Source organism: Haemaphysalis longicornis, unplaced genomic scaffold (assembly GCF_048455015.1).
Source record: "Haemaphysalis longicornis isolate Haplotype H1 unplaced genomic scaffold, Haemaphysalis longicornis Haplotype H1 scaffold_1, whole genome shotgun sequence".
Lineage (NCBI taxonomy): Eukaryota > Metazoa > Arthropoda > Arachnida > Ixodida > Ixodidae > Haemaphysalis > Haemaphysalis longicornis.
Window position 1 is genome coordinate 255162980 of NW_027526203.1, and position 15536 is coordinate 255178515.

The window sequence follows — 15536 nt, forward strand, 5'->3', positions numbered from 1 at the left end:
GCGATGTTGTGGTGCAGTCGTTTGAAAAGTGCAAGATTTCGCTCGACGACGATGTGCCGTGGGACCACAGCAGCAATGACAACAGCACAACTAGCGAGGACGACACAAGTGGGGACTAGTAGTGTAACCACTAGGCAATAAATTTTCGATTTGGAACTGCAACCGAGTTTACCGGTACGTCTGAGCTTTTCTTTTTTTTGTCCTTACGATTGGAGAGGGGGGGCGGGGTCAACTTACAATCAAGCACGTCGACTTAGAATTACGTAAATACGGTACTCATTCTTCCTTATCCTCTTTCCACACCTCATGTAGAGGGTGCCTCCAGCCTCAAAACCATTGGCACAGCTTATGCACGGTCAATAAATAGATGATTTCTTTAAATGGTTTTATTTCTCAAAGTTAGCGGTGCAACCATTACATACGGAATTTAACATAGTATCTGTGCAACACATTTTTGTGCACTTGGCTTCATCGCATCACTTCGTTGTGATGCAACAAAGCCAACTTTAGGTTCATTTCACTTATTTTCAATATTTGAAGAACTGAAATAGTCACATTTATGCAAAAATGTGTCGCAAATAAAATTTAATGGCAAATACTATACACGAAATATTCCGAATATTGCATACCCCTGCTTACAATAAGTGAACTCACGTGGTGGGACTTTTTTCTTTTCCTAGAACAGTACTCCTAAGCTGGAGCTCAACACTTTTAGAAACCACTTTAGAACAGCCTTGCCATTGGGAAATATTTCACGTTTACGCTGGCTGACAGACACGCAACTCTGGTCCCCGAAAAGAGCTACACACAACAGCCTTCGCTTTGAGTGACCTTGCACAGTTGTTTCTAGCCTCTTCCCTCTCAACATGTAATTTCGGCGCTATGGGCCGCCAAAGCACAACCTGGTACAAGAACTGAAATGCAACTTCTCCCAGGGGTGCAACCTCAATGCAGAATCCACAGAAACTAAGGGGAAGGGGAGGGAGCCTATGTACAGGAAATCTTGATGATGGGGACGAGACAGCAGTGGCGTGTGAAGTGAGAAAGGTCGATCACGGAGAAGTGTGGGGGCGCTACCCCACCAGCGGCCCAGCAGCAGGGCGGTGTCATCTGGGCCTCCTCTGCGGCTGCCTGCTGGGCCGGCGTGGTGGCGGTGGTGCCTGGTGTGCTGCCGCGCTCTGGGGCAGGGCGGGTGGGGTGGCGAGCAGGCAGTGGCCCAGGTCCCTCTCCTTGTCCCTCTCCATGGCCCGCAGCTTGGCTTCAATGGCATGGATCTGGCTATTCACACTAGAAGGGGGGAGGAACGGGCAAACGTCACTCAACACGCACTGGCCAGCTGGGCCAGTGTAGGCTTTGTAGTGCGAGATAACCAAGTCCTCCCCATCGGGATGCGTCACTGCGAGGTGGGAGGCAGATGGGGCCTGCCAAATAATTAGACCCTTCCCTCAACATGCACTAGAACATTGAAGCAGTGTCGTGCTAGTTCAGGCAGTAGAAGCAGCGCTGTGCACGCACAAATGTGGCAACAAAAAATGATGTGGTTGTCACGAGAGCACAGCAGCACAGTACAAATCTGCACCCAGTCCACACATTGTGTCCACTGTACCGCTGTCAAAAAGCGTCCGCTGCTTCATAAGGACAAGGCAGCCATGCAGTACGGCAAATCACAGAAACAAGTCAACAGGTATCAAACACTCATCTAGGGTTGCTTCCTCCTTTTCTTGCTTTATGGCGGAATGGCTCACTCGTTCCGCATTCTTTGTACACCCTCGCTCTTCCCCATACTTCATGCTAGAGCACTGCACGGGCCCGGGCTGGCCCAAAAGGGTTGCTTCCTCCTTTTCTTGCTTTATGACGGAATGGCTCACTTGTTCCGCATTCTTTGTACACCCTCGCTCTTCCCCATACTTTATGCTAGAGCACTGCACGGGCCCGGGCTGGCCCAAAAGCCTGGGCCCGGCCCAAAGCGTTTATCGTTGGGCCTAGGCCGGGATCGGGCTTGAAGCCATGGGACTAGACCGTTAATATACCTGACGTGAAGTGTCCAAAAGAGCATTAAAAAGAATTTTCTGAGCCTATACTTCTAAGTTCTTCTTGATGTTAGTTGTATGCACCATCTTAAAAATGTTTTTGGCTAGTTCTGATGGTCACTGTACTCTTATTTTAATCAAATTTAATGTACTGCATCAAGATTTTATATTTTGGGGTATAACATACCAAAGATACCATCACGAGGAATGCCGCAAATGAGAACGAATGAATGCAGACGACCTGGAGCGCTGCACCAATGTGTATGTCCAGGTGTATTTTACATGTCACAGACATTGAAATGTGGCTGCCGTGGCCGGGAATCGAACTCCCGTGCTAGAGAAACAGCCCCGCTGAGCAAATATTGCAGGTAAAACATTTCAGTGCACATACAGTTCTCGTCCACTAAAATGCGGCGTCAAAAATTCAGCATACCAACTTGTGCTCCCATCGAGACAACAGTGTGATGTCTCAAAGAATCTGGTCAACAAAGGTGATGGTGGCTCTGACGTAAGAATACGAACTATTATTACGCTTATGTGACGTGAAATGAAGACAGTGGGAACTGCAGTACCCGAACTGCTTAACCCCAAATTTTCCTATTTCAATCCATCAGTGTTGTCACACTTGATGCTCCGTCTGATTGCCCACTACGAAGTGCACTCAATTAGATATAATAAACAAATTTCATTCAGCGTCTAAGCCAGGGCCCGTTCACACAAATGTTGGCCCTCCCTAGGCTTAGAAAGAAATGAGCAAGCCTGTGCGAGGCCCAGGCTAAGTGTTACAGGCCCGGGTCGGGCTTGAGCTACATATAAATACATATAAAGAAGGTTCGGGCCACGCCCGGGCAGTGCTCTACCTCATGCTCTGTGTGTAAGATGTTTATTCGCCAGATTACTTGTTTGCATCCCTCCTGTCAGGCTCACTGCTCTCCACCAAATACAGTTGCAACCAGATTTTACGAAACCCGATTTTATGAATTTCCCGATTTAACAAACAAATTCGGATTCCCCCCGCAGTTGCCCATAGGCTTAATGCTTTTACGAACTCGAAATAACGAAACAAACTTCTCTGCCAAACCCGATTTAACAAGCAATCCGGGAAAAATATGCATAGAAAAGACGTTTTTTCCACGTTTATGGCATCTAGAATGTCAGACAGTGTGCTGTCAGCGTAGGAGTGGTAGCACACTGCCTCCACACTTCCAAAAGAGCTTCCACACTTCACCCGGCCACCAGTCCCTCGAAGGGAACGAGGCGGCACACGCCGCTGCCCGTGCTCATACACACCGGGCCGTTACCTCAGAGGGAGAAAACAACGACCGAAGCGCCTCAAAGCCAGCACCAATCCATACATACACCGAAATCTTATCCCACTACAAAAACGACCGCCGTCGCTTCCCGCCACCTCATGCACAATTAACACGCGACGAAGAAACCACTTTCCGGCGCCTACAAACCAATTCATATCCCCATAACACCCTACTGAACGCTATGTACCCCACCCAATACCCTGCCACCTGTAACTTTTGCCCTGTTGCTGGCACCCTATACCACATGGTATGGGAGTGCCAACGGACTCCCACTCTAACCCTAAATACCAATCCTACATATGAGCAGTGGGTGGAGCAGCTGACCAGCTCCGAGCTCTCGAACCAGCGCCGACTGGTGGAACGGGCCCGGACAGCCAGCCAGCTCCAAGGCATCTTGGAATAAGGATGCCTCTCACTGGGTGGAGGCCCTAAGAACATCCTCCTGCTCATTACTAAAATAAATGTTTGTCTCTCTCTCTCTCTCTCTCTACTTCCGAGGCTGCGTCGGCCTCCACAAGCCCACAACATGAGCAGGAAAAGGCATCGCCCAGTTGGGAAGAGCTTAGTCAGCGTGGCGAGGTGGCCTCAGATCAGAACTTTGACGACTTCGTGAACGCCAACGCAGACGCGGACACTGACACAATAGAAGTTCTCGATGACGAGGAGATAGTGCAGCTTGTTTCTGGCGCACAAAAGGAGTCTGAAGATGCAATCGATCTGGACACTGTCGAAGCTCCCGTACCACACTAAGCCAGGTGATGGACCCCGTCGACCTTGGGACGCGGCTTGCTCAGGCACACGAGGGTGCCGAGGACGCTTTCATTTCACTGGCCAGCTACAAGAAGTGTGTGCCCCCGCTGTTCACGAAGCGAGCCGACGAAATTCACCAGCTTTTTCACCTGGCAATAAATTTGTCGTTCTATCGAACGAAGTTTGTCGTTCTCTCGATGTTGCGAAGTTCCCGATTTAACGAAATAATTCACGGGTCCGAGTGACTTCGTTAAATCGAGGTTCAACTGTAGTCGCATGGCAACAAAATGTTGTAGGCGCAAGCTTCCACCATCAGTAAACCAGCGCTCTCACCAGCTACAGCAGGAATGGACACAGTGGCGAGGCAAACCACTGACATTATGGCCCACGTGTAGTCCCTAGGTTGCAGTCAAATGCGGTTAGATGCAGCTACATGCACTTTGCATAGGTTTCAGCAACTGCACACTACACACCGCTATCAACATGTCAAATGTACAATAGCAATCAGGGTGCACGGCTGTACAGGATCATTCTGTACTTGCTAACAGGGGCAGATCCAAAGTGAGCATGTTCATTTAGTGTGCTCAAAACACCTTTCAGGGCCCCTTTAATGGACCGAGAGCATTACATAAGGGTTTTTTTATCGAGTTGCCTTTTGCAAATAAGCAACAATAAACAAGCAAAACTTAACCACGAGGAACGGGATACAAACAAAAACAAGAACAAAGCGCATATCAAAGTAAAGTGTGTGTAAAAAAAAAAAAAAAAAAAACAGAGCTATGAAATAGGTGAAACACTTTGAATGTTGGTATAGTCACTGACAAAGTGAATGAGATTAGGTGGGAATTGATAGTATTTACTTTTTTGCAGATAGCTTCCCACCCACTCAGCACATGATAATATGATACTATTTTATGTAATAGTAATGTGTTTCAAAGGCTTATTCATGTGGAACAAAAAAAAAGGGGGGGGGGGGGGGGGAGCTATCTTGTGACGACGTCCGGCCGTTGATACATGCAACTGGGTGACTGTGATTCAGGCATGAGGATGTTCAAGCGGGTGTGGTTAGTAAAGCATTCCGTGACCAGGGTGGCAAAAGAATGTGTGCAGAAGGCACAGGTAGCAAATTATTGGGTGAGACGCAAGGCTAGAAACACAAAGGCTCAGAGAACGCTTGAATGAAGTTGACTGATTTGATTGATTGATTGCAATGTTTAATGCGCCAATGCTACACAGACTATGAGGCACGCCCTAGTGGAGGGCTACAGATTAATTTCGACCACCTGAGGATCTTTAACATGTGCCGAAATTGCGCACACACGCGCACTTTTTGCTTTTCACCTCCGTCCGAAAAGCGGCGGCACGTGGCCGTGAATTGAACTCATGTCCTTGGGCTCAGCAGCACAACACCTTAGCCACTGAGCCACTGCGGAGGGCCACTTGAGTGAAGTAACACTGACACTGCAAGAATACTGGGATATGATGAAGCGGGTGGCATGGTTTTGGATGAATTTTAGCGTTTCCACCTTTAGCAGAGGGATAGCACTCTAATTCATTCAGCAAAGCAACTAGTTTGTGAGAGAAAGCAGTTGAATTGCCCAGAGTTTATAAGTTAATTAAAGGAGCCATGAAGAGAAAACACAACTTCGTGTAATTTGAAAGAACTAGGATTCAGTATCTCACTCAGCTCCATTACAGCCCCAAAAGATGTTTTTTTAACGAAAAAAAAAGCAAGAAGTATTTAAAAACTTTCAAATTTTGCGCCACAGTGACGTGTTATGAGCAAGAATGACGTCATACGGGTCAACAATAAAACATAATTTTCAGTGCGTTAACTGCACGTTAGCATTCTAGTGATGCGGTCAAATGGAACCAGAGGCCCCATTACAGACGTCCAGTCATGTGTCGTCGCGACAGGTCAGTTAGGCGGCTGCCAATCGCACAAACAAGGTTCCGTGACGTCATAGAAAAGTTGCGGGAAATTGGCTAAAGGGTCGCGACTGCTTCACACGTTTTCTTTAATATCTGCGTTATTTGTTCGAAGATTGCGATGATATTGGTATCATTGTTATTGGGACTACGCAGTCTTTCTAATAAACCCAACTTGTATTTTGTCTTCATGGCTCCTTTAAGCATAATGTGACCACTGGGTCCTCTCTATAAATCAAATGTTTCCAAGGCATATAACTTTATGAATACCTCATGCCTGTGCCTTCCAGTATTGTCTGAAAATGCACTCGTGCAAAGTACATCTAGCTTTACCATCCAACAACAATTTGTGACTTACAAAAAAAAAACCTGTCAGCTTCACTCACAAGTTCCACCGTTACTGCCGTTAAACCAGCACATGACCTGTGTGTTGGTCCTTACACAGGCTACCTTTTATGTCATGAGCCAACAATTGGCTACTTCTACAAGCACAACAGAATGAAGCTAAGGGTCATCAGTGTGAAGACAATTTTATTGACGAAAACATTATAGTCACTATCCTCAACATTATTCTCAACAAATGCGCTAAACATACAATGGCATATACAAATTTCAGTGAGCAATCAAATAACCCAACACCAAGAAAGAAACTTTTTTAACTTACTTGACAACTGTCTTTTGCTCCTTCTTCACTACACCAAGACTTGAGCCATGCCTTTTAGTCGTTAGGTCCTCCTGTTAATTGAGTGAAAGTGGCCAGGAAACACACATTAACTCCAGCAAAAATAAACTACGCCCCTTTTGCACACTGCACAGGTGTGCAAACACTTCTGCAGGCCTCCTCTGCTACACAGGCAGCGCCACCTTTGGGTAGATGAAGATCTAGTTTACGCCAGAGACCTGGCAACAGTGGCTGTATCTCCAGCCAATACACTCTTCTGTCAATCCCACCTAAATTTACGTAAGCTCTGCCAAATGACAAGCAGAACCTCTCGTGAAGTTTGACATAGTACAAAAGGGGAGCTCAGCCATTAACTACAGCAAACACGGTGAGTTGGAAGGCATTCATGCTGATCAGCACAAGTGAGGACATCATAAAGAAAATGCCTGGTTTATTTATAATGCACAGGTTACAGCACAGGCCAGATGTAACGCACATTTACGTGATTATGAGTTTGTCTCCCATAGAACTCAGCACCCCTGCTGTCATTCCTGCTTTTTCTTGTCCACGTTCTTATAAGCCGTGGTCAGTATTACACGTAAAAGCACCCTTAATCTAAAATATTTATTGTAGAATACGAGGTGTGCCCTACTCCAAGCAAACGTGCACTGTGATGCACCACTCCGCTCCTAAGAATGGCATTGAGCAGAATGAGAAGTTTTCCTCGTGGGACTAAGCCATGGACTAGGGCAATATGAAGTTGTCTCTCCAGCAGAACGAGAAAATGATACCTCTCCTCATGAGGCAAAGGGCTATCTATCGTTCCCGCTACTTCTGCTAATGAGTGGCCTAGCCGATTGAGGAGTAGGATTAGGTGAAGGGAGACAGTGTGAAAGAACACACGCGCCCCCCGTCATCGTATCCCATTAATATTGTTGCCAATTAATTCAAAAGAGGAATATTCCGATTTTTTTTCGTCAACCCTCTGTTGCAGCCAATCTCTTTTTCAAGAAACACAACCATGATGCCTACTTGTCCATTCTCAACTACAACGTGCCACATTTCCCTAGACTCGTGCTTAAAAAATATTTTAAAGCTGGGGCCCACAACGCTTTAAAACAATGCCGTCCACATTGTAGGTCGCTTTGTGGGGTTTCGCAGAGGCGAGCGAAAGAAAAGGTAAAACAAAATGACCGGCACGAACAAGAATTACAAAGTGGAAAAGAAGAAGAAGAAGAAGAAAAAAAAAGCTGCCTCCTCGTTTTGCCTCTCCGGTATCGTAGTTCATCACAGAAGCCAACAAGTTCCAAGGCTGCCCAACCAGCACAGCCCTTGACTGCACATGCCTTAACAACAAATGGCAGGCAAGTACTTCAACATTACATGTTTAAGGTCGCTTTCCTTTAACGCAAACCTCAATGACAGCACTTTTCTGGTCATGGTGTAACAACACAAGAATGCCCTGCTGAGATTTTCAATTCTACTTTTCAAACTGACAATGCACACTTGCGTTTTAGACAAGTCAGAAAGGAACATTTGGCACACTGACAAAAGTCGGCATATACAGTTTGCTTTTTCTGCCTTGATTTTGCAATTTTTAGTTACTTAACAGTTGACTGGACAGCACATCTTAACCTACTGCAATACACAATAAGGCATTATTGTAGGGGGAAAGAAAAAAGAACACCTTCCTAGACATTTAAAATACACGTCAATTTCCTGCAGTAAGGAGATAACTCAGCTTGAAAATAACTCTTCATATTGCTTCTTAACAAGTCCACATCTGCTCCTCTAACTTGCATACTTACAGTCGGCACGTTGTTGGCCCACTTTGCCGCAAGCGTCTTCGAGAACAGTAGCTTGCCATGCAGGCAGTCCAGAGCATATTCGGCTTGTTGCTTGGTTTCGTAGGTGACAAAGCAATAGCCCCTGGGGAAACCCTTCAAGGGGCCAGCCTTGTGAAACAGGAAGTCAAATTTTTTAACATTGCCATACTTTTTCAAAATCTTTATAAGTTGAAACCTGGAGAAAATGTGAAAGAAAAAGAAAAGAATAGTGCAGTGTCAGCACTACGTTCTACACCAATTACAGAACACTCTAAACAGACCGCCCTGCCAAGAATGCGGCTCCATACCCACACTCACCTATACTTACTGGACCTGCCTCAGAGCCCACACACCGCAACATCGCTCACCCCGCCCCATCTCCACCAATGATGATGGTGATGATGGCTTGGTGGCTGCCCCTTTGTAGCAGGGGGACACTCCTGGGGGTATTTAATCACCCTGGACTCCTAGCCTCAAGTGTTTTGTTCGTCATCGCTGTTCCTCACTCTAACGAGTGCGTCTTTGCCATTCCTCTGGTCGACGCTTCATAGTGCCGACTGGATTTAGCGCCTCATTACTACAGGTTTTCCCTCTCAATTTAATCCAATCGCCATACAATTTAATCTAGGTGCCAGCCAATTTAATCCAAGTGCCATCTAATTTAATCCAAACACCATCTAATTCAATCCAGGTGCCAGCGAATTTAATCCAAGTGCCAACCAATTTAATCCGGGCACCAACCAAATTAATCCAGCTGCCAGAAGGTTGTTCAGGGGCGTTTTGTGCGAAATTACGCGCAGCTTTGCGGACTTTGTTGCGCGTGGTGTGGTGAAAACGGGGTTTTTCTTGATACATTATGTGCAAAATATCTTATGCGCACAGCTTACTGGACATTTATTAACACACACAGACCAAGAGAGCGGTCTTATTTGATCTGCTGCTGCCGGGTGCTGATTGTCTGTGACATCGTTAGAAGTGTCGTCTGCTCGCATAGTGTTAACGCCAGCAGACTTGCCAGCGTATTTTACGTGAGCAGGCGATATTTCCGACACGAGCAGACGATATTATAATTTGGAAATAATACTTAACATGGCAGAAAAGCATTCATTTATTGAAAATCAGAATGCGAAGGGCATTTAAGAATGTGTTTTTATCAAAGAACTTCTAAAGGCATTGTTACGCGAAGAGCAGAAGATGCTTCTGATGTGAGTTATCGACGGTGCTCTCGCAGACGATCAGCTCACAGCACGCGGCACCAGCTGATCAAAAAGGACCGCTCTCTTGATCTGCGCGTTAGCAAATGTCCATTAAACTGTGCGCATATTTTGCACATAATGGATCTAGAAACATTACATTTTGACCGCACCACACGCAAGAAAGTCCGCAAAGCTGCACCTAATTTCGCACAAAACACCCCCAAACAATTTTCTGACAGATGGATTAATTTGGCTGGTGCCCGGATTAAATTCGCTGGCACCTGGATTAAATTGGCTGGCAACTGGATTAAATTCTTAGATGGCGGTTGGATTAAACTGAGCGGGAAAACCTGTAGTCACCCACCCCATTGGCACTCCACTCGCATCTGTGGTGTCGTCCGTGCCCCATGGTGGGAGTACGGATGACACCACGGAACCTCCGAAACCTCCGCCATGGTGGTATCACTAGGGTGGTGGGGATTCAGCTGCTCGCACCACAAAACAATGTGTTCTGCCATCTCCTCTTCCTTACCACACACACACCTGGGAGGCCTGGGTTGCCCACCTGGGCGAGACGACCATGTCGTGGACAACCCTTTTCGACCACCTGCTCACCATCAGGGGGACGATCGTTTGATTGCAACCTCACGGAACGCGGACCCGGACATGGGTTTCAAAGTAAATGCTTACGCTCTCTCTCTTCCTCCTACGTGCACCTGTGCAGAGGTTCCCCAAGTATCGCCAGAAGAGTGTTCTGGCCACAGAACTACAGCCTTCACCAAAGGTGCATCAAGGCAGAACTGCAACCATCACTAGGGCTACGCCCGCAGGGAACAGCAGTGAGCTATCGCCATACTTCCCCCACCGGTCATGCTCCCGCTACAGGAGCTACAGGTTGAACTTTGCATTGTTTAGTTTTTTTTTTCTCGCGAATTTGTGAGGACAGTGTTTATTCTATATGCTTTCGTTGGCCTATGAATGGTCCCTACTTCTAAACAGCCATCAATAAAGTTATGCTGCCCTTGCAATGAACAAGTTGGGGGGTTAGATTAGTAAGGACTCCAGTGGGTTGGATTGGCTTACGTATATTAGGCAATTTGTAATGAGCTTTCACTTTGTGATCTTGTTGGCTTCTCAGTGGCCACTATATATGGTAGCATCCAATAGCAGGGTCACGATAGTTTTGCATTTGGTTGTACATGTTGCCGTCATCGCTTCCGCTGATGTGCAACAGAGGTTTAGACAGAAATCTTGTGGTTGTCACAATATCTTTATACCTAACGCTGGAATTAATCGAGATGAAAGTGTGGACGTAAGGACAGCCACAGGCAAAAAAGAAGCATAGTGGACTGTCCGACAGGCGAAACAACTCCGTTTTTTGCGCATAGCGAGAATCTCGATCACGAGTAGATGTACCCATGCGAGACGTCGCCATTAACGAGGCTCCTCAGAAAATTTCGCACGTACGCAATAACGAGTAATTTGATTGTTTTTGCGTAATACGGAGCACCATCACACCGAATGCTCCCGTATTAAGCACGTACTACACAAATATTTTCGTCGCTTGCATCACAGTGAAATAGAGCCCGGCTACAACCGGGCTCCAACAGTGAGCGTCAATAGCAAGAGCTATTCCGCACACTTATTTAGCGACGCTAGCCAAGAATATGTAGTACACGGATCGAAAGTGACATGTAGTAAAACTCACTCCGTCAGCCGGGTGTCAAGATTCCCGACCCATATACGCTTCTCCTCTGCTTCTTGGGTGAGTGGCTCCACGGGCAAAGGTATTCTAGAGTCCTTTGGGAAGAAGGAAAGGCCGTTACAAAATTAGCCGATTAACACACTGACGGCAACTTCATACATGCAGCCAAGAAAGGCTGTGACAACAAGTATAGAAAAATGATAACAGCGAGAAAAGCGGCACAAAAACATGCATTTATGCACATAATGCGCTGACTCAAATCTCCAGTTTTTGTTCAAATGTGATTAAACATTACCATTCAGCAGAGGAAGCAACAGCAAGTCGGGCTGACTGAGTCAACGACGTGAAGACAGTGAAGACGGTGAAGACATAGAGAAAGAAATACTGGTAAGAGTGGACACTCCCATAGAGCCCTGCGGCCGAATGACTGTACTGTAGTGTAGCGCACCGAGCGGACGGAGAGCCAAACTACTAACCATACTTTCGTTCACTTTCGGTTTCGGTTTCGCGGACACCGATTTTGGCGGGTAGTTTGAAGGACTGGAAAGCGCTGCTCACGGCGACGGGCATCGGTACAGTATTCGGACGCTTTCATGCAATAATTAGTGTTTATTTGAATATATCATTCTCAGGCTTAATGCCCGTATGCTTTTACAAAAAAAAAAAAAAAACTTTTTCTGAAAACGTGAAATTGCAATTTACAGTACCACTCCCACTTGGTTAAGAATTATGTCGCGTGTTCAAATGTTGCCGAGACACATAAAAGAGACGCACCATAAATGAAGAAATATTTATTGCATGGCACTAAACGGAACAAGTTCAAATTGTCATCCTTCTTTGCAACACACATATAATAATAAACAGTGAGTAATACACAACAGAGACAATACACAGTAGTGACAGGAAAATACGTTTCCAGGAATGAAAAAAAATGCACAAGTAAAGGTATCACAACCACACAAAGGATTTTTTCTCCACGGTAATTGAAAATGCAGAAAACCCAGAAACTCAGCCATCCACAGGTTTACTTGTATCTACGACACCCTCAGACTCTGTGCGCTGTTGCAGTCATACAAAAATATCAACCATAACATAATCTAGACACTCGGATACTTGCAACTGTTTACAACCACTATCTCCGCAGATAATTTTCTTAGTCTGGCAATTTCTCCAGTTAGGATGTGAAAGAAGGGAAAAACTTTGGCTTTGATGGCCTTGCTTATTTGATGAACGCTAATGAGATCTATTGCCTCGGGGCAACTCCAAATCAGTAGCAGGAATTGAACAGAAATCCCATTTATGTGGAGATGCACACGCAAAAGGTTAAGAGGAAAAAAATCAACTTCCTATTGGTTCCTTGCAAGGGTGCATTTTCCCAAGAAGCCGGGTTACCTTCCGAAAGCGTTGCCTTCCCAGTAAAGGCAAAGGGCCAGGCGGGGATATTTTAGGTACGTGCACGTAGTCAACCGACAGGTTCCAGGCTCGATTAAGGCACACAAATTTATGCCTTCCGCTGTCAATACGAACAGTCTAATATAAAAAACAGGAAAGCAGTATATGCTTCTCGTGTATGAGACAATGGTGGCACATTACAGAATCCCATAAGCATTTGACAACGTAGGTCCCAACATGGTTCTCTGCATCTAGGCCAGTCCGACAACAGGCAGCACGTATGGTGACAAACGACATTTAGCATGACCTCTTACCCTGGCAGTCTTCATAATGTAAAAGGGTTTTTGTGAATGTACTGTTTTCACAATATTACAACTAGCAGCAACAATAACTTGCGAGTGGAGTTTGGATACTGCATATGCTGTTAGTGGTTTTAATGATATGAGGCATGCCAGTGATAAAAAACCGTTTGTTCCTTGAGTCAACGATAGTCTTTTCAGTGGTCACGCCTTATTGAGTGCCGAGACTTGCGTTAGATTTTAGGTGCTATTGGCAAGGTTCAGTAGATGGAATACAGTTGCGGCATCCATCAGAAGCATCAATAAGGTAGCAAGAAGCATTGCAGGCAGTCATCAATACAACTGAATAACTCTGGGAGAACAGTTGGCACGGCCACTTTTGTGAGTCCTGTGAGGGCAGGATCCATGAAGTGCTTGAACCATGTTTGGTATGACGAATGCAGCTGGCTGGTTGGCTCTGTCTTGAGGGCACCTGTAGACCTGCACAGGTGATAGGTGATATAGTAGACAAACTGCTTGCAATGACAGATGATATGCGAATAGTCTGTAAATTTCACTGCAACTAGTATTCAAGTATTGCCTCCAGTGCATGCCACCTATTTAAAACACAAGTTCTCTTATTCTATTCAGCAATCATGCGGTCAAGCTATTAGCAACACTTAAAATATGGGTCTTTGTAATTTCGCAACACTGGTTGCAATGCAATGCAATTCACCTATTGTTTGGGTTAACAAGAATGATAACGCTGCTCACATAGCCTGAATCCCTTTGTCTTTTTTTGTAAAATCAGGACGAAGAGCGAGAGCGAGCTGAACGTTAAACAAACCTGTTGCCCCACGGGCTCGCGAAAGAAACGCATCCCGAGAACGGGCACCCGGCGAAAGTATATTTGGGCGCTGTGTGGGCACCATGGCAAGCAGCAGTGAGCGTCGTACTGAGTACTACTGACCGCTAAAGGCCATGCCTTAAAAAGATATGACAAGAAACACACAGTTCCGACTGAATAGGTGAAATCTGCGCAATACGTGTTTAATGAAACTAGCCAAAATATGACCTGAAAAAAGAGAGCAAACGCTTGAAGAAACGGCAAGTGTGGAACAGTTGTATGCAATGCCTGCGATACCGGAATTGATATACGATGTAGAACGAAGACCAAATTTGAAGGTTTCAATGCACTGCGCGCTCACCCCGCCTCGAGCAAAGCTGTTATCTGCCGACGAAAGACGCGTTTTTACCGTACCTGCCGCGCCAAAGCGAAGCGACGAGCGCGCGTTATCGGCGTCGGCGAGCGGGTTCGCTTTGTACGCAGGCAGCTTGGTATGCACCCATGTGTAAAACTTACGATGAGTGTACGGCTGCTGGTTATGCCCAGATAAGCCAAATTAATGTAGATACGGCTACTTCGCCGTGTACGTTAGCCCGGACGGCTTTGCAGCGCATCACGGCCATAATAGCAGTAACAGTTGGCCAAGCTAGCAATGGCTAGCTAGTATAATACAACGCAGCCTGCGGCTCACGTAATTCAGTGCAGCGACAGCGCACAACGCCTGCTTCGCCTACGGACCGCCGGCCGGCCGGCCACTTCCGCAACTCACAGCCGTCGTTTGCGGCGGCACGTAAACGCTACGTGCGACGACGGGCGCGTACCGCTGGCATCCCTCAGCGCTAGATAAAACGGCACAACCAGCCTAAAATACCATTACGTCCAGCTAAAAAATGGTGTCTTACGCCTTTCCGGGGCGTTTCCAAAGCGCTTATCTTAAAGACGCAGCACTAGCTATGCCTGATTCCCTGAGGTTACGCAGTGCTCGCAGCGTTTGCAGTACAAGGAAACGTAAATATGATACGCCACACCAGCACTTTAAAAAAGAAAGTCTCACCTTTCGTTCAGGATGCAAAACCGATGTCGCAAATAAAGCGCTAGGCGTTTCCTTCTCAACAACAGAGGTTAGCACGAGGCTGCAGAAACGCACGTGCAAACGCTGCCGAAAGACCCAAATGGCGGCTTGCGCTTGCGGCTTGGCCAGGCTTGGCGCAAAGAAGCCAAAAAAATTTACATTGACAGCCATTCAACTTATTACACAAATAAAAATGTGAAGTCTAATGTGCAACAAAATTTTAAAAGTATAATATTGTGTGTTAGCTTAATTTTAAATATATAGTTTTTAACAACTTGCGCCGACTGCCGGACGGCGCACGAATCAGTCCACTCGGCCGCGATAAGCCCGTGTGTCCACTCTTCTAATTTTTTATTTCTCTATGGTGAAGATGCCCAAGTTGACATAAGCGGAAGTAGCGGCAGTTCTTTTGTGTCGTTCTTTTGCAAGATTTGCAGCTAGCGTGGTACTCGAACAGAAAAAGGAACGTCTTGATGAAGACGTTTCGCTTTCCGAAGATGTGATGGCACGATTTCTAGAAGTTCTGTTTGATTATCT

The 15536-nt window shown here is 46.2% G+C and overlaps 1 protein-coding gene across 1 annotated transcript; it reads right to left on the reverse strand.

Annotated features, from left to right (window-relative positions):
- Positions 1-364: 364 nt before the first annotated feature.
- On the reverse strand, positions 365-15511 carry LOC144144503 (putative RNA-binding protein 18). The gene is made up of 6 exons (XM_077675983.1): positions 15363-15511; positions 11706-11770; positions 11414-11505; positions 8492-8705; positions 6687-6757; positions 365-1287 (listed from the first exon to the last, which is right to left on the reverse strand). Exons 2-6 carry the CDS (start codon positions 11706-11708, stop codon positions 1107-1109), a joined length of 561 nt encoding a protein of 186 aa, XP_077532109.1. The 5' UTR covers positions 11709-11770; positions 15363-15511; the 3' UTR covers positions 365-1106.
- Between the last annotated feature and the right edge of the window lie 25 nt (positions 15512-15536).

Bases quoted from the DNA above. Each gene is read 5' to 3' on its own strand.
- LOC144144503 (XM_077675983.1), bottom strand. The intron at 8,706-11,413 runs GTGAGTTTTACT...CATTTTCTCCAG, and splicing joins CTTGACACCCGGCTGACGGA to GTTTCAACTTATAAAGATTT. The intron at 6,758-8,491 runs GTAAGTATGCAA...CTCAATTAACAG, and splicing joins GGGCCAACAACGTGCCGACT to GAGGACCTAACGACTAAAAG.